Raw genomic sequence first — 22,810 nt, 5'->3', positions numbered from 1 at the left:
AATGCGGATGACATGGTTATTTATTGTTCCCCCAGGGTAATTGAAGAAGCTTTTAAATCTTTGCAGTCTGTCTTTGATGTTGTGCCGTCTCATTTAACACTCAACTAGTTTTAAACCTGTGGCCAGGTCACTTTTGGGAAAGAGATTTTTAATCTCAGTGAGTTTATTACCAGGTTAAATAAAGGAATGAATGAACAATGTGACGTGAGGCTTTTTTCTTTTTTTTTTTTTTTTTACTACGTCACATTTAGGAAATGTAATCATTTTGGTGATTCGCCTCACTCATCAAATGTAAGAACGGCTTTCTGCTGAGCGTTTCCATTTATTGAGTTGACCTCATTTCATTGGCTTGGCACAGTCATAACACGGCATAAAACACAGAAATTCTAAGTTACAGCATAAATTTCAATCCAAGTAAGCAAAAGACAGTGTAAAAAAATGGGAGAAGAACTCTCAAAGTAACAGGAGGTATTAAAATGTAAATCAAAAACTGCTTGTGTGACAGCCGCAATTAGTGTTTAACTAAAGAAAATACGACCATCCAACTGAATACAGCATGTCAGTTAACTCTTTGACTGCCAAAAACGTTAAATAACGTTTAGTAAAATCCTATGGAGGAGTGCCAAAGACGTTAAAAGACGTTTTTTTCAAAACAGAGGTGAAACTAACCATTTTCTATTGTTGATTACTGAAAAACGGAATAAGGTAGAAACAAAAAAAAAATTCTGATGAAAGATGAGAGTCCAATCTTTCATTTGGTACTATGTGTGTTTCCATAGTCCAAACACATAATTTTCTGTGGACCTTGAAAGATCAGTCAAAAATGCTTAAATCGGCTGGCACCCACGGCATCCCTTTTCTGAAAACGTCTGGCAGTCAAAGAGTTAACAATACATGCCCATACATACTTGATTTCATCAATGAATTACATGAGAGCACAACTCCCACATAGTACGGTCATTTCATTACATGGCATCATGTATCCGCATACATTTCATTTTTACATAATTCATTGTTGGTAAAATTGGCGACGAGACAACACTAACATTAAAACTACTCATAATTGATTTTGAAAAAAAACAAAAAAAAAACAACAACAACTCATATTTACATCATTTTCCACTCATTTCATTTCACAGTCTTCTGTCTTTAGAGATAAAAAACACATTTCTGAAGGCCCAGATGTCATGACGGTAAACAGCAGAACAGCGCAGGTATCACTGCCAACCCAACTGGGGGTGCAGGCCCGGCTGGAGGGGGAAGGGGTTTCCTGGGCCCGCGGGATAGTTGGTGAAGGCGTTGGGCTGAGGAGGCAAGACCTCCAAAGCGGATGTCGGAGCCTGGAACATGACGTGATAAAAGTACTTAAATACTGAACATTTGGATATTTATTCAAGGTTTGCATACATTCAGTTCAAATTAAGTTCATCTGTAAAGGTTATAGTGAGTTCTAGATTCATCCTGAAATTTCACCCAAAAGTTCCAAACTTTTTGTGAGTCGTGCGCAAAACCGTTTGTGTGTGTGCGCGTGTGTACCTGCAGCAAGGCGGGCTGCATCGCTGGATTGTGGAGGCCGCCGAGAGCAGCAGGGGAGGCGGCGGCGGGAGAGAAGCCCGGGACACCAGGGAAGGACAGCAGGCCCGGGAAGGCGCTGTTTGCTGGAGCCTGGAGGCCACTGCTCAACCTGGAGGACAAATAAAAAAAAAAAATCATCATCAATCAATTCTTATTTTACTGCCAGCACAGTTAAAATAGAGTTTTGACGTCTATAGCCGTCAATGGCATCGAATGAGTTAATATTAGGAAAACGCTGGTATTAGCAAGAGCCACTACATCGTGATAACTTACATTGATGTTTCTGCATTTGGCAATTTATTATTATATTATATTATTAGTATGGGATTTTTTTTAATGGGCTTTAGGTGAACTGATGAATACACGCCCGCACGCACGCACGCACGCACACACACACACATACTCACCCACATACAAAAAAAATAATAATATATATATATATATATGTGTGTGTATATGTATATATATATGTATATATATTAAAAAAAAAAAAAAAACATTTATTAAATTTTTTTTAATTGATTTGTTTGTTTTTTTAAAAAAAAAAAAAAAAAAGGAGAGCAATGATGATGTCAAATCGAATGAACAATACTGAGCTCTCCTGGAGAAAAAAAAAAAAAAAAAAAGGAAAACGCTGGTATTGCATCACCATATCGAAGGATGAAATAAATCTATGATTATTTTTGAAAGGCATCAGTGAAAGGGTAAAAAAAAATCATTCGCAAGGCGTTAACAAAAGCAGGAACACAATCAACTCATACAGTATCGTCATCAAGTGGAATTAACGTGACATCACCAACAACTGGATGTCCTTTCAATATTGATGAAAATACGAGAAGAAAATGGGTCAGAGAGGATGTTAAGACGGCAACACTAAAGGAGGTTCAGTAATTGCTGGCAAGAACTGGCTAATAGTACATGTGACAACAATCTCCTGTAGTCTTTATATTTCTGGGCTATGGGCAGAGTGGCAAGACACAAAAATAATCTTCAGAAAAACGTTCAAGACCGGCTACAGTTCGCAAAAACAAAACCTCCCCCCGGCTCTCTTCAGCTGAAAAAGGACCTTTATGCCCTTTTCACACTGCACTCGCCACTCACTCTGTGTGAGCGGCACTCATATGCCCATATTTGGAAGGGTCTGACGTAGTTGTACAGGTTTTAGGCTACATTAATGGTGGAAAATGTTTTGAAAAAAATTCATGGTCTTGTTTTTTTTTTTTTTTTTTTATATATATCAGGAAAAACCTGGCATTTCAACAGGGATGTGCAGAACAGGAGTACTTTAGGGCGTGGCTTGATGGAATATGAAATTCACAGTTCATAATAATCATAGGGTTGGGCTACTCCGGACAAAGTCCACACACCGCACCTAGGGCAGAGTACAATCTGTAGAATATATGGCTCCAGCTCAGATACAGTGGCTGTATATAAAAAGTCTACACACCCCTGTACAAATGGTATGGATAAACAAATGAGCACAAGCTAAAATATTTCAAAGGTTCTTTTCACCATTAATGTGACCTATATCTTTACAAATAAAGAATCTTTTCGAGGGGCAGTAAAAAGAACTTCAGTATGTGGTTGCACAAGTGTGCACACCCTCTTAGAAATGGGGATGTGTCAGAATAAACCCATCACATGAGATAAGAGTCAGCAAACATCCTTGAAAGTGCCTCTGATTAACCTCATATAATATTTAGATGTTCTAGTAGGATTTTCTTGACATTTTTTGCTTTCTCGCAGGAACCTGAAGGTGCTAACACTTATGATTATTTTGAACTTCATAATTATTCCACCTTGTCCAAATCCCCAGTTGCAGCTGAAGAAAAACAGCATTGGAATAAAAAATAAACAGTATTACATGTATGCCCAACACACCTTTGGGAATTTTGGCCAAAAAAGTCGGCTTCACTTTCATCGGACCATAACACATTTTCTCATATGTATTTGGGATACGTCAAGTGATTTGTGCAAAGCGCAAAATGCAGCCACGCTAGGATGTTTTTCCATGTACAATAAGGCTTACGTCTTTCCATTCTACTCCATATGAAGAAGACGGGAGACTGTTGTCACATGTACAAAACAGACAGTACTTTGCCAGCAATCTTCAATGTTTTTAATATAATAGTTACTGAGAAAACACACTACACCCAAAAAAGATTTCACACACAGAAATATATAGATTGAGATAATTATAATATTGCCTTTATGTACTTTCAAATGTCGTTAGCGTGTGTTGTCACACTGTTAAGTGAATGGCAACAGGTAAACACCGAGGTTAATTATGTACCTGCTGCCATCTGGTGGAAGACAATTGAACTGTTCTGCTTGTCCTAACACATCATCTCAGGTTGTGAATCACTGGTCTAAAAAAAAATTGTGACATACCCAGGCTGGAAATTGGAGCTGAAAGCAGATGCAAAACCAGGTAATACCGGCGATGACGCCGGGATGCCGGCTGCCGCCGCCGCCTGCATTGGTGCCACCGACGCCACAGAACATGGAGCGGCTCCAGGTAATCCCATGAATGAAGGCAACACGGGGCTCCCTGCGCCGTGCCCTCCCAAGCCTGTGAAAGCCGCGGGGCTTGGACCAGGCGGAAGGCCTGGGAATATAGACGGAGCAGATGAGAGGCCGAGGCCGAAAGGAGAGGCCGCGCTAGCTGCGGCGTTGGGAGCCAGGCCGTGGTAGATGGCGTTTGGGGAGGGGTTTGAGAGGTTGCTCGATGAGGGGATGGAGTTAGGAGGGAGGGAAGAGGAAAGAGCAGGAAACGGGGACAGGCCTGGGTAGTGCTGCGGTCCTGGGCTGGCAGACAAAGCCTGGAGGCCGCTGATGGCGACGGGGTTGGCCAGGGAGACCTGAGGAGACCCTGGAGGGTGCGAGAGCCCCAAAGAACGGGCCAGCGCGGCCTGGGCTGATCCCGGTGCCACCAGAGAGCTGAGAGACGGCGTGCCAGAGCGAGACGTCCCCTTGAAAGCGGAGGGCACAGGACTGTTACTGCCGCTGCCGCCGCTGTGCCTGCTCATGGCCGCACGTTGCTGCTCGTGCTGAAGTTGTCCAGGCGGGCCCATGGCGGCCTGAGTGTGGCCAGAATGCGCAGGGGAGGGTTTGGGGCTGGGACCTGGGGTGGAACTACCGGGAATGACTGGAGTGGAGGACCCTGGGGTGCTGGATGGCGTTTCAGATGGGCCGTAGCTACGGATCACCGAGCTAGGGTGGTTACCTGCTTGGGGGTGTACGCTATGGAAAGGGTGCTCAGTAGATTGCGCATAACCCCTCTGCTGAGTCGAACCCATCTGAGACAGGACGTCGGCGCCGCTCCGGGAGGTGGCGGGGGTGCCTGGTCGGGAATGAGAATGGAAAGGGGAAGGGGAGAAGCCCCCGCTGACTGGAACGGGAGTTCCACAAGGGGTACCCGAGGGGGTGTGTGCTTTAATGACAGAAGACGGTGTCGCACGGCCAGTGGGGGTCTGCGGACCCGTTTTGATGACGGATGGTGACGGAGCGGGAGACGGAGAGTTGTGAGCGGGCACCATGCCGGGAAAAACAGGTGTGATGGGAGTCGCGGGAGGGGGCTGAGAGGGGGAAGCCTGAGGTGGGACGGGAGTGGACGGCGTGGAGCCGTGAGGAATCAGCAGCGGCCCGCTGTTGACTCCTGGTGTCGTTTTCTGCGGATTGCCTGGTTTGGCGTAGCCTAATGATGAGAAGACATCAGGATGACTGTCATTCCGTTATCACATGACATGATCCCACTTTTGGAAATCCTAAAGACAGTGGCACCTTCACTTAAGGTGGCTTGGTCAATTTGACCAAGATTTCAAAAGAACAAGCCAGGGGTCTGCAACTCGGGAGCCACAGATTTTTAAAAATTAAGAATTCCAAAAAATGTCAAAGTCCAAATTTTTAAGTTGTCAAATGATTTTTTTTTTTTTAACTTACCTAAAAATGTCCAAAAAGGAAAAGGAAAAGCAGAAATTTACCATAAAATATCTGTGAAATTGCCAAAAATGTCAGAGAATTGGGGGGGAAAAGGTCAGAAAAGAAAATGTTCAAAAGTAACCCAAACTGTCTAATAATTACCATAAAATATTTTTGGAATTGCCAAAAAAGTCAGAAAATTTATTATTATTATTTAAAAAATAAAAAGAAAGGAAAAAAATGTTCAAAAAGTAACTATAAAATGTCCAGAAACAAAATAAATCACGAAAATTACCATAAAATGTCTACAAAATTGCCAAAAATGTCAGAAATTGGCTGGCAAAATAGGCAGAAAAAATGTTTTTAAAAAAAATAGCCATATAATTTACAAAATAAGGAAGAAGAGGGGCAGAAAAGGACCATAATATTTCCATTAAATTATTATAAAAAAAAAAAATAAATCTAAAAATATATGAAAACCAAAGTATGAAAAATTCCACACACAAAAAAAAATCCCCAAATTAAAGACAAAAGGTAGAAGAAAATGAATGTCAAAGTATTGGATGCTGCATATATTTGTGGTTGTGGTGCAGCTCTATTTGACACACTGTTTCCTTCATCACAATCTTCAAATGTTTTGCGGCACCAGACACATTTTTGGTTATTTATTTGGCCCCCCCAAAATTTTGGGGAGACAGAAAAGGTTGCTGACCTCTATCCTAAGTCAAGGTACCATTGTAATGTTATAATTAACACTTAGTAAAAAAAAAAAAAAAAAAAAGATCAAGCAGAAAGGTAGAATAGCGATTCCCCACGTGCGACTTCAAAGGTTGGAATGTGGTATTACCTTTGGGGGGGTTGTCTTATTATCAGAGTGGGTTTGGCAATTTGATTATTAACATGGCTGACATTGTCCACTTTAGAAAATGACAAATGTAAAAAAAAAAATTACACATTTTTCACATTTATTTGTGGTTCTGGCCACATGCCTCCCCAAAGGCCCTGAAACATGGATTTCAAGTAAGTTGGAAAAAAAGAAAAACAATGTGAGTTAAAAGTCCCCTCATGAGCTGCAAGCATGAACCCAGAAATAAGACCCGCATTAGTCAGAAGCTACTTGCGCCACAAGCAACCAAAGGATAAAATGAGCATCTGCACATTGACTGACCAAAAAACAGCAGTTTGCATTTTTCCTCGGATACCTCGACTATGATACGACCATGCGTCGTGTCTCTGCAGAGCAGACATGGCATCTGTCAAGCTGAAGTTTACAGGAAGTTTAAGAAAAAAAAACGCTCACGTTTGCAATGTGGAAAATTCAAGAGCATAAGGCATTGGAAATTACGGAAGAGGATTCGGGCCAGTGACGAGAGGAGAAAAAAAAAAAGAAGTTTGGCAGGATTCTGACTTTAACTCTTTGACTGCCAGACGTTTTCAGAAAAGGGATGCCGTGGGTGCCAGCCGATTTAAGCATTTTGACTGATCTTTCAAGGTCCACAGAAAATTATGTGTTTGGACTATGGAAACACACATACTACCAAATGAAAGATTGGACTCTCATCTTTCATCAGAAAAAAAAGTTTGTTTCTACCTTATACCGTTTTTCAGTAATCCACAATAGAAAATGGTTAGTTTCACCGTTTTTTTAAAAAAAAAAACGTCTTTTAACGTCTTTGGCACTCCTCCATAGGATTTTACTAAACGTTATTTAACGTTTTTGGCAGTCAAAGAGTTAATCTCAGAATTCTGACTTTAAAGTGAGAATCCTGCCAAACTTTTTTTTTTCTCTTTTCACTGGTCCTAATCCTCTTCCGTAGAAAAGTTTACAGCCATAAATGTACCAGGAGTTGTCATTTTCTGGTCATTCAGTGCACCTAAAGTAAAAAATAAAAAATGTTGTTTTTTTTTTTTAAAAAAGAGCAAATTGTGCACCTGAAAGCTGCAGAAGCGCAGGTAAGCAGCATGCCAGCTTTAATCGGCGTCTACTTGCTCACACATATACAGGCTTCTCAGTTGAACCATACCTGCTACTTTGTGGGCAGAGTTGTAGGGGGGAGGGGGCATATTGGCCGTTATGACCCCTCCCATAGAAACAAGGCCTGCGCTGTTGTACGCACCTGTGTAGCAATTGCAAATACAGTACTGTCACTGCCCACAGTACCACTTGCAATCAAACAGTATGTGACTTCACCCGAGGCCCAAACCACTCAACCTTTTTTTGTCATAGTCTATAGCACGGACTAGCTTTGTGTGTGTCGCCTCTTACTTGGTGCAATGGTGGCATGGGGTCTGCACGGGGGTATGGGGTAGGGCACGGGCCGATGGGGGTTGTAGCTTGAAGGGAACTGCAAAACAAATCCATATCAAATGAAAAGAAGTCATTCACTCATCAGGCAGTTCTACTGTTGGAGTGCTCCTTACCGGTTTAGAATGTCCGATTATGCGAGAAGCAATCCCTTTCCCTTCCATACTGTTAGAATGGTCATCTTTCTTCTCGCCTTCTTTTTTTAAGGAAGGGATTCCCTGCGATACAAGGAGCAAAAATTCTGTGATTTGTTTCAGCCCTTCACCACATATCAAAGATGGTAGCCAATACATTGCATTTTCAACATTAATTGCAATACTGATTCAAAAAACTTCAACGTGGAGCGCAATGAAAAAAGTCATGAACAGCAAACGTGATTTTGATTAAAATAGAATCTAAAAATATCTGCACCTAGGGGAAAATGTTTGTATGCAAGCCGAACCTTACGTGACTTACCGGGAATGTGCCTGTAACCAGACTCGGTCTACCTTTCGGATATGGATTTCCTGGTATCATACCACAGGATGAGATCATGGCTACAGGAGCCTTGCAACCCACTTTACATACCTAGGAAACAAAATGCTTTACGTGAATTTGGTATTTTAGGAGAGATTATATGTATTATTCTTCACTGATCCTTTGGGGGGGGGGGGGTAAAACCCAATCACTTATCTAATCACAATACAGCGCAATGACCAATTAAACAACTTGTTTATTGACTGTATATATAAATACCTGCTCCAGAATCCTGCGAGCACGCTTCTTTTCCGACAAGTGTATGCGAAACAAATCCTCGACAGGACGGTAATTTTGTGCATCTGAAATATTCCTGCAAAGGAGACAAAAGGGCTGGTAGGGAAATCTAACAAGTTCACACCTGAATGAAGCGAATAGGATAATCCTCCATGACGTTACATTAGCTAATGCACTCACAAAGCAATCAGCTCCAAGACAATAATTCTGTCCTTTGAAAAGGTGAAGCAATTCAGAATGTTCGCAACTTTGGTGGTGGGGATGGCCACCATTTTCTACAAGAAAAATAATGATCTATTAAACATGGCAGATTACAGAAAGGCAAGACCATCGTCGATAAACATTGCTTACATGCTGCAGAGCTTTTACTGCTTTAATTTGGGGTTCTGCCCAGGAGAAGTATTTCAGTATGTCCATGACCTGTAGATGGTCAACAAGTCATCTTACAACATGAGACAACTTAGTATTACTTTGTGAATTTGATCTATTCATCGTAATACACATTTTATCAGTGTTTCTGATAACCTGTTCGCTGGAGAAGTAGCCATGAACCTGCTCAATGGCTTTAATCCGCTGATCAGTCAGGACACACTGAAAATGCACAAATGGAGCAATCAGAAAACTTATTGTTGATTTGACTGTTTATCACAATTGTGTGATTTTTCACCAAGCACATTTTACCTTCTTTATTTCATCTATGACGATGTCAAATGACTTCTTATCCATGGTGATAGAATTAAAAGATGGCCAGTTTTTTTAAATGTACCACACGCGTGGTAAATCCACTATGCACAGATATCGTGATTCACGATAATTTCAAATGATCTATGTAACGCCTGAATATAATATTAGAAGAAAGCATATTCATAAACCATTTAATAATAACATTACATTTATGGTACTTCTCATTGATCTCATACGACACAACTTTCCTGCAGTTGGAACAATGACTTCCCAAAAAAAAGAGAAGCGACAATACCGAGTGCAGAGCACAACCTGCCTGCATCACATCCCCAACAACAAGCTAGTCAACTTTAGCGGCATCGTTTACGACTATGGTTGAACTAAAAGGCGTTATGCATTTGGGGAAAATATTTGATCGTCCGTTACATTTGTTTTCTTTTAAATCCGATACCAGAAAATATTAAAATTACGGCATAAAAATGACAAAATTGACAAAAACGCGACGGGGACGATAGCTCATTAGCTAGCTATTGCTGACAGCTGGCGCTAGCACGTCAACACGTTCAAGGACCTCTGCAAGGCAGCTCGACAGAACGCCATCTAGGGAAAAAAGTCCGAAATGTAAATATATGACGAAATACACATTATAAACGTGAAAACATAAGGGTATATGTACTTTAAAATTTAAATTGTATCATAATTTAAAAAAAGTATTTTTATTAACCGACTTAGCGGTATATTTGACCATTTTTTAACAGGCAGCGCCGGGGCCCTTTTAGACACGACGCTTGACTATGATGTACGAACAGGAAGTAAACATAAGATGAGACGCCTCGGTGATTTTTTGCAGGAAACGATCTGACCCCATTATCACAACAAATGGATCGATTTTCGTGGTCAAACGGTCTTTTGGAAATAAATGAGACTTTAGTAATACAACAGCGAGGCGTCAGATTGTATGATGGCGACGACAAGGTATAATTTTCCTTCTCAGCATGCTACGTTCAATCCTACCCACTAACAAGTTACATTATACATAACATCATATCCGGTGTATCATGAAGTTTGTTTCTTGCGCTAATACAGGCTAAACTAGATGTTGGAATTGCGTTGCTGAGCACCCACCGCTTGATTTGGAGGGACAGTAAAAACCATGTAAGGACGCAGAGAACTTGCAAAGAATGTCAACATAACAAAACATGCACATATTTTTGTGTTCTGTCTCAATGCGACTTGTGAATGTCTTGTTATTTTTCTCAGGACTGCTGCATTTCCATACCACTGTCACAAATTTTATTTTTTGAGGAGCAGGCTGCAGGGATAGGGAAGAGGTAAGTAAAGTGCACTGTAGTACACTGTACGTGTGTTTTGAAGTGGAAGTGACCTTGCTGTTAAAAAGCATTGGATATATTTTCATTAAATTCATATTTTGTGTCCAATTGTTGATTTAATGTCATGTTCTAATTTGTTGCAGTGCAAAGATTGTTATACACCTTCATCCAGCACCAGCCAACAAGGAGCAAGGTCCCTACCAACACAGCAAGTTTTCCTACATCAAGCTCTCTTTTAAGGAACATGGACAGATTGAGGTAAATCCCACTTGTTTGAATTCCACTCTTCATGGGTTGGGTGGGTGGTTTACTTCAGGGATCCAACTATTGGCGAGCAAGCATTTAAAAAGCCAATTTTCCATAATGTGTCCTCTCTATGGTGCCCTTTTACCTTCAGTTTTTCAGGAGGCTAAATGAGGAGATGACTCAGAAGAGATGGCAGAGTACACCCGCTTCCCAGCCCGTCCCATCAGAAGTCGGATCACAGGTTTGTACATCCCTGTTGTTGATTTCTGCCGTGGACTCATAGATGGAGGAGTGAGGAGGCGATTTAGCAAGTGATGGCTCCACTCTCCATTTAAAGCATGTCCCACAGGATGGCAGTGTTGCATCCATTTGAGATGCAGACTTGTTTTGGAACCAGTCGTGTGGGCTTGCATGTGGTCATCACTCATCACAATGTCCTTTTTAAAGCGCATTAATCCACCAGGATTGTATTGCCACAATGCAATGCGAGATTGTGATTAAGGTAAATCGTTTTAAGATAAAAAGAAAAACTTGAACGTGTTATTAAGCAGATGCTTTGTCATCCTCGTGTGCGACAGACCGCGCTCCACTCGCTTTAATTTATGAATGCAGCCTATGATCAGCAGCTCTGTATTCATTATTAATGTAAATCTACACTTGTTTAGCTAGCCGCTAACTGCAATTTGTTCCTTGCTCTTTTGTTTCCTTTCCTCTGAAAATGTTCCCATTTTTTTCCCTTTCCTTCTCCATTGTGGTCGTGCAGGCAGGAAAGACGCGAGCAGTCGGGATTGTCGGCATTGAGCGGAAGATTGAGGAGAGGAGGAAAGAAACGGACAAAAACATCTCAGAGGTGTTTTTAAAATAAGTTGGCTGACCATGTTCGGTCCATTCTTGTGGTCAAAGTAAAGAAAAATGAACAAGCAATCAATAAATTAATGGTATTGATATAAACATGTTTTCTGAATTGTATCAAGTTTGTGCCTTTTACGCATTTATTTTCTTTTTTTTAAGGCCTTTGAGGACCTCAGTAAGTTGATGGTAAAGGTAAAGAACACTACATTTGTATCTTTTTTCACTTCTTGTTTTTATGATATAAACAAATTGTTTTATTTTATGGTTGATTACTATGTGTTTCCTTGCTGTAAAAAACAGGCCAAAGAGATGGTAGAGCTGTCCAAATCTATAGCGAACAAAATAAAAGACAAGCAAGGCGACATAACCGAGGACGAGGTGACAACTAGAGCTAACCACGTTGGATTCTTGCACATGTGACACACGCGATAACATGTTTATTTCTACTTTCAAGACCATCCGCTTTAAGTCCTACCTGCTGAGCATGGGTATCGCTAACCCCGTCACCAGGGAAACACATGGCTCAGGCACACATTACCACATGCAGCTGGCTAAACAACTTGGAGATATGCTACAGGCCCCTCTGGAGGTGAGCATGAGATGCCGCGCAGGCAGCCATCTTGTTACTCAGTTTATCACACAACCTTTTCCGCCATTTGCTATGTTCTCAGGAGCGGGGAGGCATGATGGCGCTGTCCGAAGTGTACTGTCTGGTCAACCGGGCTCGAGGCATGGAGGTAAATCCTATCGTCAAAACAAACGCAGACAAAGTTTGATGGATTTTGCTTGGAATATAAAGACGCAAACGGAGATTGCTTGGTCTTTTTTTTTTTAGCAACCACTTTTATCTGTTGAAGATTTATTGATTTATTTTATTTTTATTTTTTTTTACAGCTTTTATCTCTAGAAGATTTATTGATTTTTCTTATTTTATTTTTAGTTTTTATCTCTAAAAGATTTTTTTTCATTTTGTATTTTTAGTTTTTATCTCTAGAAAATGTATTGGGTTTGTTTTACAGCTTTTATCTCCAGAAGATTTGTTGATTTTTTTTTAGGTTTATTTTATTTATTTATTTTTACAGTTTTTGTCTCCAGGAGATTTTTTTATTTTTGTTTTTACAGCTTTTATTTCCAGAAGATGTATTTATTTTTTTGTTTTTTTTATCTCCAGAAAAAAAGGGTTTTTTTTTATAGCTTATATCTCCAGAAGATTTATAAATGTTTTATTTTTTTTTTATTTTTTGTACAGCTTTTATCTCCAGATTTATTAATGTTTTATTTTTACAGCTTTTATCTCCAGATTTATTAATGTTTTATTTAAATTTTATTTTTTACAGCTTTTATCTCCAGAAGATTTATTGAATGCATGCAAGATGTTTGAGTCCTTGAAGCTCCCACTGAGGTGAGTTGTCTTTAAAAAAATAAATAAATAATAATAATAGTAAAAATCCCACCACCCTACACTTCCCACATAACTTCGAAGTGACAAACACCCATAACCCTCAGAACCTCGAATCGCAATTGGTTGACCTACACAGAAGACCCAGCCAGGCTTTTCCTGTCAGGCTTCCTGTTTTTGTCTTGACCACTTCCCGTCACTTCCTGGGATTTTGCACCAAGCTACACCTAATAGTCTTACATACGACTCATTCACGTAGATGGCAAAAGATGGGTAAAAAAAGATTGTAAAATCATTTTAACATGGCACACTTTTGCCTTGTGCAGGCTGCGTGTTTTTGATAGTGGCGTGATGGTGGTGCAGCTGCAGTCTCACAGCGAAGAGGAAATGATCGCCTCAGCGCTGGACAATGTGAGCGCCACTGTTACAAACACTCTTTCCAGATATTCCATAACAATAATGGGGCGGACGTTATTCCATTTCTTAACTACGCTCCACTTTCTTGTCGCTCATCAGGTGTCAGAGAAAGGGTCTTTAACAGCAGAGGAGTTTGCTAAACTGTTGGGTCTCTCTGTACTTTTGTCAAAGGAGCGGTAAGTGTTTTAATATGCAATTGAGTGCAATGGAAAATAGGCAGAAAGAGAAGAGTAGCAGTGTTATTGTCTGCAGCACAAGAAGGGGGTGGAAATAGAGTTGAGCGACATACATGATCATGTTCATTAGTAAAGCAGAAAACATGAAAAGATATGAAACTTTTTTTTTTTCTTATATAAAATGTTTAAGCGAAGAAAAACATAATGAGAAGAGCACATAGACTGGACCAGGAACTGGGGTCATATGGAAGTGCTAGCTAGTTGCTAACACGCTGTCCCGCAGCAAGCTAGCTACCAATTTGTCTGTTTCTATACATCTGGACCAGCAACAGGGTTTGAATGCTAATGCTAGCTAGCGCCTAAATAGTGTCCCCCACCCCCAAGCAAGCTAGCTACCAATTTGTCCATTTCTATACCTGGACCGGGAACGGGTCAAATCTAAATGGTAGCTAGCTGCTAACACGCTGTCCCCAACCAAGCTAGCTACCAATTTGTCTGTTTCTATACATCTGGACCAGCAACAGGGTTTGAATGCTAATGCTAGCTAGCGCCTAAATAGTGTCCCCCACCCCCAAGCAAGCTAGCTACCAATTTGTCCATTTCTATACCTGGACCGGGAACGGGTCAAATCAAATGGTAGCTAGCTGCTAACACGCTGTCCCCAACCAAGCTAGCTACCAATTTGTCTGTTTCTATACATCTGGACCAGCAACAGGGTTTGAATGCTAATGCTAGCTAGCGCCTAAATAGTGTCCCCCACCCCCAAGCAAGCTAGCTACCAATTTGTCCATTTCTATACCTGGACCGGGAACGGGTCAAATCTAATGGTAGCTAGCTGCTAACACGCTGTCCCCAACCAAGCTAGCTACCAATTTGTCTGTTTCTATACATCTGGACCAGCAACAGGGTTTGAATGCTAATGCTAGCTAGCGCCTAAATAGTGTCCCCCACCCCCAAGCAAGCTAGCTACCAATGTGTCCATTTCTATACCTGGACCGGGAACGGGTCAAATCAAATGGTAGCTAGCTGCTAACACGCTGTCCCCAACCAAGCTAGCTACCAATTTGTCTGTTTCTATACATCTGGACCAGCAACAGGGTTTGAATGCTAATGCTAGCTAGCGCCTAAATAGTGTCCCCCACCCCCAAGCAAGCTAGCTACCAATTTGTCCATTTCTATACCTGGACCGGGAACGGGTCAAATCAAATGGTAGCTAGCTGCTAACACGCTGTCCCCAACCAAGCTAGCTACCAATTTGTCTGTTCCTATACAGTAATGTTGTCAGTTGTTATCAAAAGGCAGAATGGCAACTAACCGACCCGTCAAAAGATTTCAATTCCCATTATTTTTTGTTCACTCTCCGCCTTCATTGCAGTTTGCTTCTTGCTGAGAAGATGGGCCACCTTTGTCGAGATGACTCCGTTGAGGGTTTGAGGTTCTACCCAAACCTCTTTTGAGGTTTTTGTATACATTCTAGATAGAATAAATGAGTATTAGAACTTTCATTTAGCGTGACTCCTCTCTGTGCACTCTCTGCTTCATAGCATGTTCAGAACTATCGTTTGTTGTGTGTCTACCCGTTCTTGTTAAACCAAAGTGTAGACAATTTAGCTTGGTAATGGAATGCGTATGAATGAATATGTAAGAAATCATGTTGCAAATAAAATCCACCTGTGCCACTTTTATGAATGGCATATTTACTGCTGTGGTTCACTCTTATTCATTTTTATTTTTGAAATGGTTCTTCAGAGGTAAAATCAAAGTATGCAGGGCCACACTGATTAGATTAGCCTGCCACGAGGTTTGTGTGGCTCATTGAGAAAGGAAAGATTATCTCAATGAGTTCTAAATGCACAAATGAACTGTATAGGTTAAATTTATTGACATTGTTTCATACTGAAGTGCAGTAAGTGGAATGTCTGAGCTAGCAAAGGATGACAAGTTACATGAATGATTGTATTGCCTTTTCTTAGAGTTAAAAACAAAATATAATAAAAATATATATATTTTCAGGTAGTATTACGACTTAACTTACATCTCACATAATATTGCATACTTGTACAATTTTACTGTTTGAGTGAGTGTATTTCAATCCACTGAACGTACGGGAGAAAACCAGAAGATGTCAGGTGGAATGCAATAAGGTCGTCTATTAAAGTGATTTTACACAACCTCACCATAGTGGTCCATGAAGAATCTGTGAATTAAAAACCTTTATTTTACATCCAGCACAGTACATTTGCTATGCAAAATGCAGTTAATGTTTTAAGTACTGTATATGTTCCGTTGAAAAATTTTAAAGAAAAAAAAAAGGTATTTTAGTAATGTGCAGTACATTTTGATTTGAATTTTACCCCTTATTACAGTGCAATGTGAATGTTCAAAATGTGCCTCATATTACATTTGTTTGCAATAATATAAAAAACTTTAGGAATAAAATTGACTGGTTTTGATGAAAACTTTGAGCTGCTCTACTGCATTTTGTTGTTGATCATTATGGTTGTCGTTTTTTTTTTTTTTAGGTGCTTCTTGCATGGTGTAAAAAGTTTTCGAACCACTGATCTATGACATTTCTGTATAGACAATTTTGAGAGTTTTCATGTAGTTGCAAGCTTCTTCTTTTTTAATACAAGATGATTAAAACAATTGTCTTAAGGACATTTTGACACCCCCCCCCCCCCCACAATTTTTTTTTAATTTTTCATTATTGCCTAAATAATTTCCACATGCTGAAGTAGACTATATGTATAGTGATGCAATAAGAAACTGGCATCAAAACAATAAAAGTCAAACAATGGTAAGCACGTGAGCTATGTTGTCTGCCAGTCTCACAACAGCAGCACACGACAACTGTCGACTTTCTCCACGCGCTGAAATGAATACAAGCGCCGTTTGGACATCATTCTTACTCTAATTGGAGCGAAAACGAGGGGAAACGCGGACTAATGTTGCCGAAATGAGCCTGGGCGCGTGAGTAGCTAATTGTTGATGTACATTTGATGTTTTTTGTGGACGCTCGTCGCGCACACAATTAGAAAGTGGGTATTTTGTTGAAATGATTTTGACGACCATTAGATTAGAGTACGTTTCATTGAGACGAAGCTGGGGCTTTCTTTCAATTACTTTGGCGTTAGTTTGTACAGTATACCAAAAGTTGCGCCGTAGTCGAACGATTGAAGCAAACATTAAATATAATGTACTGTACTTGAGCAAAAATTCCACGTTTACGAGCATTTTTTGGGGTAAATTGGTTTTGTTTGTAAAGAAAAGGGCATATGGCTTTATTTAAAAACGAATAAAATAAGACAATAGGAAACCACAGGACAAATATGTACAAAAAATATTGGGACAGTCGACAATTAAGTAATAAGTTAGCAATATAAGCAAACATTTGCTTTTAATCTTGACACATTTTACAGATGCTTTTTGGTACAGTATGTTTAATTCTCATTTTAGTCAAATTCTATCCATCCATCTATAATTTTTTTTTTATTTTTTCTAAATGCCATATTGGAGGAAGAGGAAAACTCCACAATGACGTTCGCTTCCTTCCTATTACTCAAACTACACGCATCTTGACCTCCACGAGCAATTTTTGACTATGTTATTTGTAATGTGTGTTGTTTTGTGATTTTAGAGGTCAGTGATGGTAAAAGAAAGCGGCCATGAGGTGTAAGCTGAAAAAAGAGACATCGGAATGCCACAAGCTGTCTCGCTGCTCTCTCTATTGCTTGGGATGATGGGATATGGTATGCGTGGTCACAATATATACATCAGCCACTTTTTACATTTTTATTACATTTGTATATGTGCAATAATGCTATGGAATCATGAGAGCTGCTTAGACCACATCGTCTAAAAATGGTCACGTGTATCTACTAAAGGGGGTAAATCATATCTGTGCTCGTCTTATAACTGGTTTAAAGGTTTTTGCCTTTAAGTACGAGTACAATAGCTCTTAACGTACATTACTGTGTCGCGACATCCTGCCTTTATTGAATTGAGGTCCAGAGTCCAAAGTCAAAAGAACTGAGTAGTGAAGTTGCAATAAAGTCTGTGCTACAAAATGAAATAAAATTGATAAATAATATGATAATAACTTGTAATATGATGTCATTTCCCTGGTTAAGCTTTGGCAGGGCTCAACATCTGGCCCTCCTTCCACGTCGCCCTTAGCAACGCCAGCGTATTCGTGGACTTTGGCACCAAAACCAACAGCAGCCTCATCCGCCATCTGAGCCTCTCTCTGATCGACATGCACACGAACGCCACCCTCCTGACCAGGACTCTGCCCAACAACCAGTCTGCCGGCAGGGTGGAGTTCAGCTGCTCCGGTTTCCTGTATGCCGGAACTTTCCGCTTCCTGCTGAAGCAGAGCAGCATGACGGTGGCGCCGCACTCAAATGGGACGGAGCGTTCGGAGAGGACCGCGTGGTGGTGGAGTTCAGAACTGCAGGTGCAGTGGCCCACGTTTCACATTGCGGTGGAGAGGGTCGCAAACCACTCGGGAGCTTTTCAGGCAAGTATCCAGGGGTTTCAAGTTTACAGGGTGGGGCAGAATTCACGCGATTTCTGATGATGCTTTTTTTATAAATCCATCTATTCTCTGTAGCATCAATGTTGCGCTAGTTATAATGCGGTAAAGCCGGAGTATGTAGCATCATTTCCTCAGTTAATTAAGAGTATTGCCAAAAACGAAATGTTACCGGTTCGCTGACACTGACGATGGATCATCAGTTATATCACTATTTTGCGTTATGAGGGTAACCGTAACCCTTTACTTGTTTTATCATATTTGATCACATCACAATTTATGTTTGTCAACCGTAGGTAAATTCCTTTGCTCTCCCTCCCTCCCCAGATCGGAATATCCACCAATGAACACTTCCAGCCTTGCTCCAGCATCCTCGAACCTGCTCTGCTACTCGAAGTCAGCTACATGGAGTACAACCAGATTGGACGAAAAGGCATCAACAAGGTGCAAGCCCGCACGCAACGTCCAATCCGACCTCTGCGTTCCCAGATGATCAAGCTTCCATGTGCCTTCCCTTTCACCGAGAAAGACTTCATACAAGTGTCCCTTCGCTCTCCCCACTCAGCACAGGAGGTGAAAAGCTCCAGCCCTCTCTACCTGTCTCACATCTTCCCCTATAAGCTGCTCGTGGAAAATGCCAATATCTTTAGGAGTGGGTGTGAAGGGACTGTGACCGTGAAGCTAGTAACGCCGCCTTGCGCTCACATTGACGGGAAAGTTCTGCTGTATAAGGACGGTGTTGTTGGAAGAGGGGTCGCCGTCCCCTCTGGGATGGGAGCGGGAGGTACGGCAGCGATGGGTTTCGGGCAAGAGGAGCCGTCCTCTCCTCCGTTGGCTTTTAACTGGCTCACTCAGGGAGAGAACGAAACGGAATTCAACTGCTCGGTTTTTTACCCGGGAAGGAGTAAGTATTGCTTCCGATTTGTGTTGAACTACAGCCGCTCGCCTAGCCCGGCTCAGACCTGCCTTGTGGTGCACAGGAGCGAAGGTGAGAGTGTGTGTGTCAATTAATTATAATTTAAATTAAACAAATGTCACATGATATAAATACAAACATTTCACCGACCAATTTATTTCAAAATAAATAATTATTTTAATGTGTCATTAATCAATCAAAAGTGGGATTCATTTTTTTTTGATGATTATTTTTAAAAACATAACTAAATATTTCATGTTATTCCGCATATTTTGCTCACCCTTTTTCGTGAAGAATCTTGGGGGCCCTGGAAAGAGTGGAGTGTGTGCAGTGTGAGCTGTGGCGAGGGCGTCAGGGAACGTATACGGGAGTGTTTGTCGCCCTCTGGTGTTCAAGGAAAGCAATGCACTGGAATGACGAAGAAACAGTCCCTGTGCTCCCTGGAAGACTGTGCAGGTCAGTCAGTCACTCACCCTGATGTTGAGAAGAGAAAAATCTTGCAAAAAAAAAAAACATGTCAAACTTGTGTTCAAAATCAAAGGTGGTCCTTGAGCCAAAATTAGTCAATCAAATTGGCTGACAGAATAGTAGTAAAAGTAACATTTCATATTTCACTATTTGCTTTTCTTTCCCTAGCATTTCCAGATCCTTCTCCATCTCTTCCTCCCGTGCTGGCCGGAGTTGGCCCTCTTGGTGGCAACATGGTGGTGATTGCCGGCATCTCCCTCTGCCTTGCCGTCATTCTGGCCACTGTCGTCATCACCGTGTGGAGGAAGCTCTGTCACACCCCTCAATGCAGCTCGGTCCGCAGAGGCTCCGTGCATTCCCCCGGCGGCCGCAAACTCTCCGACGAAGCCTCCATTTGCGACAACAGCCTCCAGGGGCCGAGCCTGGTGGTGGGTGTCGGTTCGACACAGACCCACGGGCCTCTTCCACAGATAATGGTGACGCCACTGTCGCAGGATCCAAAGAGGCTGTCTCCCAGTGGTCAGACGTTCCTGCCTCCCATTTTTGGGTATGTATTTTTATCGGGGTTATTATAGTGTTGGAATTTTCATTTTAGTTAGTTTTTATTTCATTTCGTTTTTTTATTTAAGTTCGTTTTAATTGGTTTTCAGGGTGGTTCTATTAGTTTTAGTTATTTATTTACAAATAAAAAATAAAGCTTAGTTTTGGTTTATTTTAAGTATCAGTTTTCAGTTTTTTTTTAATGTGTATTACTTGTGCAGAGAGGTGGCAAAAAAGTAAAAACCCTGCCACAGTTTGGCTTTAGCCATTGATGCTAACTTCTAGCTCCCTAGCCGGTAAACGAGCACTATGGGAGCTAGCCAAGGAGCTAACCAGCTAACACCTAGGGTTAAAGACAAACTGTGATAGGGTTTCAATTTCTGGACCTCGATTTGCCACCTCGGCTTGTGCGCAATATTTAATAAACACCATAGTAAAGTGAAAAAAGTGATGCATTTCTTACCTAGCGTTGCATTTCATTGTCGCCTCTGAGAGACGTCATCTGAAGGTGCTTTTTTTATTGGCTGCTGTTGGATGACGTCGCTTTTGTGTGACACTTTCAAACGTCCTTATTCCGGTTAAATAAATAATACTTCAAATCACATTTAAAGTAATTGCCAATGGTACATTAAATTAATTACCAAAGACTAAAACAAAGGACATTTTTGCTATAATTATAGTTAGTTTTAGTTAGTTTTGTAAACATAAAATGCAGTTTCAGTTAGTTTTCGTTTTTTAAAAAGCATTTGTTTTTTTTTAATTTGATTTCGTTAACAAAATTGTCTTTTGAATTTTAGTTTTTTCATTAGTTTTCGTTAACTAAAAGAACCCTGATTTGAATCAGGTCTTACAACTGACCACATACACAAGAAACTGTTATTTCAGTATAAAATGTGTTGCGTCTACCCTAGGTACCGCTTAGCTCAGCAGCAGTTAAAAGAAATGAAGAAGAAGGGCTTAAAGGAGGCAACTCAACTCTACCACGTCTCCTCAAGTCCAGTTCACGATTCTTCAGTAGGGACCCCTGCTTCACCAACCAATCCCCACATTCCCTCACCCATCGCGTCCTCCTTTTCCGAGCCGCGGTCGCAGGCTTCCAGGATCGCGCCGGACCGGCCGAATTCCAGAATAGACCTCGTCTTGGGCCCACAAGGATCTGGTCATGCAAGTGAGGGCAAATCCAAGTGGCGAGACCGCACTGCCGACTGGGTGGAGATGGTGGAGAGGAGTGGCGTGGCGGGTCTCGCTGAGAGACCGATGAGAAACGCATATCAGAAGAATCCAAATTTCCGCAGGACCTCCAGTTTTACTGAGACAAAACCTCACATTTCATCTGCAGGACACTACCGAGACAGGAGCATGACTCAGGTGAAGTCCACAGATTTAGTCAGGTCATTTCCGTTCTGATGACCAAGCGCTTAAAATTGATCCTAAAATTATTTATTTACTATAAATAGTGTATCATTGTTCATCTTTTTATGTCAGCGATGTATAGTGACAGCCTGGCAGAACTTCATGTTTAGGGGTCTGCAAGCTGCGGCTCTGGAGCCAGATGTCCTTTATTCCCTTTTCTGTGGCTCCCCGTGGATCTCTTAAATATATATTTTTTAAAGTCAAAATTAATATATTTTTTGTATTTTTTTAATATATTTTTATGTAAAATATATATCAGGTATGTATGCTACGAAACACTAATTTTTGTCCTGTTTAGGTGGGATCTCGGACCCTTCCTGAAGGAAACTCGTGGACCAAAGAGAGAAGAGAGAGGTCCCCACTTAGCTCCTACCCCATTCCAGAGCACGACACCCCAAAGTGGACCCAATCTAGACCCCAGTGGAATCCCTCCATACAGAGTTCCATTCCTTCCCATGGTAATCAAGTCAAACATACAGGAACCAGCACTTCGCCGAAACACGTGGACCACAGTGGCACTGGTGAGAGCGAGGCGGGAAGCAGAGCTCACGAGGGAATCTCAGGGATCGGCGGCCCGGTCACGAGTCCTGACTGTCAGCGCGGCGCCAACCTGAGTGTGGAACGGGCCGAGCAGAACTGGAACCGCCGCGGTCCATCGCCTATCCGGAGGAACATGCTGGCGCGGAAACTAAAGGAGGCTCAGTCCTGCTCCAGCGTTAGAGGACGTCAGCGCAGCTCCACCTTCAGCGTGGCGCCATCCGAAAACAGGAAAGAACATGGCCGCCCGCGTCCTGGTTCTGGATGCTACGTCGGCACTGAAAGCTCTGCGTATGTCCCGAGTGAGGCGGAGCAACAGATGCTGACGTTTTCGCCAGGATATGCGGTAGACAAGATTTAGATCACAAACCGGAATTGTCACCTATAGATTGCGAGGAGAGATTTTAACAGGATTTGAAGTTTTCATTTTATCGTTTGTGCCCATGATATGCAGTATAAGCAGATTTTTAAGTAATCGTTTGTAATGAGTTTTACAATAAAACAGTGAACCTATGCATTCTAGTGGTTTGGCATTCGCAAATTCACCTATTCATGGATTTCTTTTTCAACTCATTGCCCGTTATTTACTACGACGGAGTATTAGGGCCACGTATAAATATATATATTTTTGTATTTTTTGGATTTTTTAGAGGGTGGGGGCAATATTCCGAGAAAAAAACTCTTGAATTTTTGAGAATTATTATTTTTTTGTTATATTTGGCTATTAGTCATTCTAATTATGT

The 22,810-nt window shown here is 41.3% G+C and overlaps 3 protein-coding genes across 7 annotated transcripts; 2 read left to right on the top strand and 1 right to left on the bottom strand.

The window, feature by feature from the left end:
- Positions 1–302: 302 nt before the first annotated feature.
- Positions 303–19,788, bottom strand: proser1 (proline and serine rich 1). Of its 4 annotated transcripts, XM_077546169.1 has the most exons (13): positions 9,236–9,560; positions 9,080–9,145; positions 8,906–8,974; positions 8,735–8,829; positions 8,537–8,630; positions 8,258–8,368; positions 7,918–8,019; positions 7,763–7,841; positions 7,521–7,613; positions 4,802–5,272; positions 3,967–4,183; positions 1,537–1,684; positions 303–1,340 (listed from the first exon to the last, which is right to left on the bottom strand). In XM_077546169.1, the coding sequence occupies exons 1-13, from the start codon at positions 9,278–9,280 to the stop codon at positions 1,218–1,220; spliced, it is 1,713 nt and encodes a 570-aa protein (XP_077402295.1). In that variant the 5' UTR covers positions 9,281–9,560; the 3' UTR covers positions 303–1,217. The 4 variants fall into 4 exon arrangements, with proteins under 4 accessions (XP_077402295.1, XP_077402292.1, XP_077402293.1 ...); XM_077546166.1 differs by having other exon boundaries at positions 3,967–5,272; XM_077546167.1 differs by lacking the exon at positions 7,521–7,613 and having other exon boundaries at positions 3,967–5,272.
- On the top strand, positions 9,697–15,359 carry vps36 (vacuolar protein sorting 36 homolog). Of its 2 annotated transcripts, none has more exons than XM_077546172.1 (15): positions 9,697–9,859; positions 10,089–10,213; positions 10,325–10,393; positions 10,499–10,569; positions 10,713–10,827; positions 10,967–11,056; positions 11,579–11,665; positions 11,827–11,859; positions 11,968–12,045; positions 12,122–12,256; positions 12,339–12,404; positions 13,005–13,069; positions 13,393–13,477; positions 13,583–13,659; positions 15,035–15,359. In XM_077546172.1, the coding sequence occupies exons 2-15, from the start codon at positions 10,118–10,120 to the stop codon at positions 15,114–15,116; spliced, it is 1,149 nt and encodes a 382-aa protein (XP_077402298.1). In that variant the 5' UTR covers positions 9,697–9,859; positions 10,089–10,117; the 3' UTR covers positions 15,117–15,359. The 2 variants fall into 2 exon arrangements, with proteins under 2 accessions (XP_077402298.1, XP_077402297.1); XM_077546171.1 differs by having other exon boundaries at positions 9,721–9,859; positions 9,997–10,213.
- On the top strand, positions 16,447–22,584 carry thsd1 (thrombospondin, type I, domain containing 1). Its single transcript, XM_077546165.1, has 8 exons — positions 16,447–16,629; positions 17,297–17,408; positions 17,790–18,178; positions 18,521–19,181; positions 19,404–19,565; positions 19,746–20,124; positions 21,029–21,485; positions 21,829–22,584. Exons 2-8 carry the CDS (start codon positions 17,357–17,359, stop codon positions 22,426–22,428), a joined length of 2,700 nt encoding a protein of 899 aa, XP_077402291.1. The 5' UTR covers positions 16,447–16,629; positions 17,297–17,356; the 3' UTR covers positions 22,429–22,584.
- Positions 22,585–22,810: the final 226 nt, after the last annotated feature.

The sequence above is a fragment of the Vanacampus margaritifer genome, chromosome 16 (assembly GCF_051991255.1).
Source record: "Vanacampus margaritifer isolate UIUO_Vmar chromosome 16, RoL_Vmar_1.0, whole genome shotgun sequence".
Lineage (NCBI taxonomy): Eukaryota > Metazoa > Chordata > Actinopteri > Syngnathiformes > Syngnathidae > Vanacampus > Vanacampus margaritifer.
This window is presented reverse-complemented; position numbering and strand designations above follow the sequence as displayed.